This window comes from Condylura cristata, unplaced genomic scaffold (assembly GCF_000260355.1).
Source record: "Condylura cristata isolate star-nosed mole 26May11 unplaced genomic scaffold, ConCri1.0 scaffold00032, whole genome shotgun sequence".
NCBI lineage: Eukaryota > Metazoa > Chordata > Mammalia > Eulipotyphla > Talpidae > Condylura > Condylura cristata.
The window spans coordinates 20,397,857-20,399,525 of NW_004567133.1; the positions used below are offsets into that span (position 1 = coordinate 20,397,857).

General features: G+C 73.5%; 1 protein-coding gene across 1 annotated transcript in view; it reads right to left on the minus strand.

The window, feature by feature from the left end:
* The window catches only part of TELO2 (telomere maintenance 2), a 35,836-nt gene extending 34,173 nt beyond the window's left edge, over nt 1-1,663 (minus strand). The window contains exons 1-3 of the mRNA XM_012731701.1: nt 1,249-1,663; nt 540-817; nt 2-85 (exon numbers count right to left, since the gene is read on the minus strand). Coding sequence (XP_012587155.1) covers nt 2-85; nt 540-817; nt 1,249-1,583 — 697 coding nt within the window. The 5' untranslated portion in view covers nt 1,584-1,663. The remainder of the gene's footprint in view (nt 1; nt 86-539; nt 818-1,248) is intronic.
* Nucleotides 1,664-1,669: the final 6 nt, after the last annotated feature.

Genomic DNA, 1,669 nt, shown 5'->3' on the forward strand with positions numbered 1-1,669 from the left:
CTCCAGGAGCACTCACTGTGCCTCCCGTGGACGCAGGCTCTCCCCAGGACCTGGGACACGAAGGCCACGGAGCAGTCGGAGCCGCCTGGGCGGGAAGGCGGCGTCAGGGCCGTGGCCCGAGGCCCATAGGGCGGCCCCAGAGCTGCAGTGGGCCCCGGGCGCGGACCCCTGCGCCGCCGGGAAGGAGGCAGGGCGGCGCCAGAGTCAGGTGAGAAATGGGGTCAGGCTGCGGCAGCTCCCTGGGGGTCCCCAGACTCGGGCTGAGGGGCGGGCAGGCAGAGGGAGCCCAGCCCGCGCCCCCGCACCGGGCCCCCGCGGAGCAGTGGGTGCAGGAATGGCCAGATCCAGCCTCTCCCGGCACAGCCACGGAGCCACGCTGGCTTCCAGGACGACCGCTGGGCGCGGCGGGCAGCCCCGTCCCATCGCCCCCATCGCCCCCAACTCCCTCCAGCAGCCGACGGGCGACCCGGAAGGCAGGGAGACCTTGGCAGCACGTCTGGGCCAGGGCCCAGGGCCGGTGGGCGGAGGCGGGCGCTCACCGCGGAGGGAGTCCACCACGGCCTGCAGCACGTGCCCAGCCGCTGCGCCCAGCAGAGGGAAGTAGCTCTGGGGCAGGAACTCGGCCAGGTTGTCCTGCTGCAGGCGGTTGGCCAGGCGATCGGGCAGGCCCACCACGAGGGTGAGCAGGGTGTCCTGCAGCGGCGGGCCGGCCAGCTCCCGCGGCTGCCGGCACTGCCCCTCCATCACCGCGGCCATCCTGCCGGCCCCCAGGAACCTGGCCAGCAGCTGCGCCGTCTTCATCAGTCGGAAACTGGGGCTGAAGCGGGAGCAGCCGTGACCGCAGAGCCGGACCGCCACCCGCCCAGGCCGCCCAGCCCCAGCGCGGCCAGAGCACACAGCAGGGCGGCCGCCCACCCCCCGAGCCGCCTGTGCCCAGGCAGCCTGCCCTCCTGGACTCGCGGCCCCTCCAGTCCGCGCCCTGCTGGCCTTCTCATCACAGCGTTGGCCAGAGCCAGCACGCAGTGCTTCGGGGCCCCACTAAGGATCCCCAAGGAGTTCCTCAGGACTCGGCTAGGTGAGCGGCTCTTTCATGCAGAGCCGACGCCCGGCAGGAGGACACTGTCCTCACCCACCACCTGCCTGGGCAGCTCTGGAGACAGAGGGGCAGCACACAAGCCCTGCAGCCTCCAGGGGCCCTGCTCCCCAGGCCTGGAGAGGCCCCCCAACGCCACTGCCGCGCCCACTCACCCTGCGGTGTCCTGAATGGACTCCATCAGCACCAGGAAGGCCTGGTCGGCAGGGCCCTCCAGGAAGAAGCTGGCCCACAGCTCCTCCAGCCGGCCGCCGGGCAGCAGCTCCAGCCAGCCGGGGCGCAGCGCGCCCAAGAGACTCCTGAGGACCGTGGCGAAGTGCGCGCGGGAGAACTCCTCCTGCTCCCCGGGCGGGGCGGGCCGGTCTGTGCGGCCCAGGTACCGCTGCAGGGACCCCAGGGCGGAGGCGAGCTGGACACCATCCTCAGAAGACGCAAGGATGCGCACGGCCTCCCGGACCTGGAGACGGACGGCAGCGCGCGCGGCGTCCATCCTGCGGGAAGCGCACGGGCCCCAGCGGCTCTCTCCGGTCCCCGAAAGCCCACCGGCCCTCCCGGAGAGCCTGCGGGGGCCCTCCC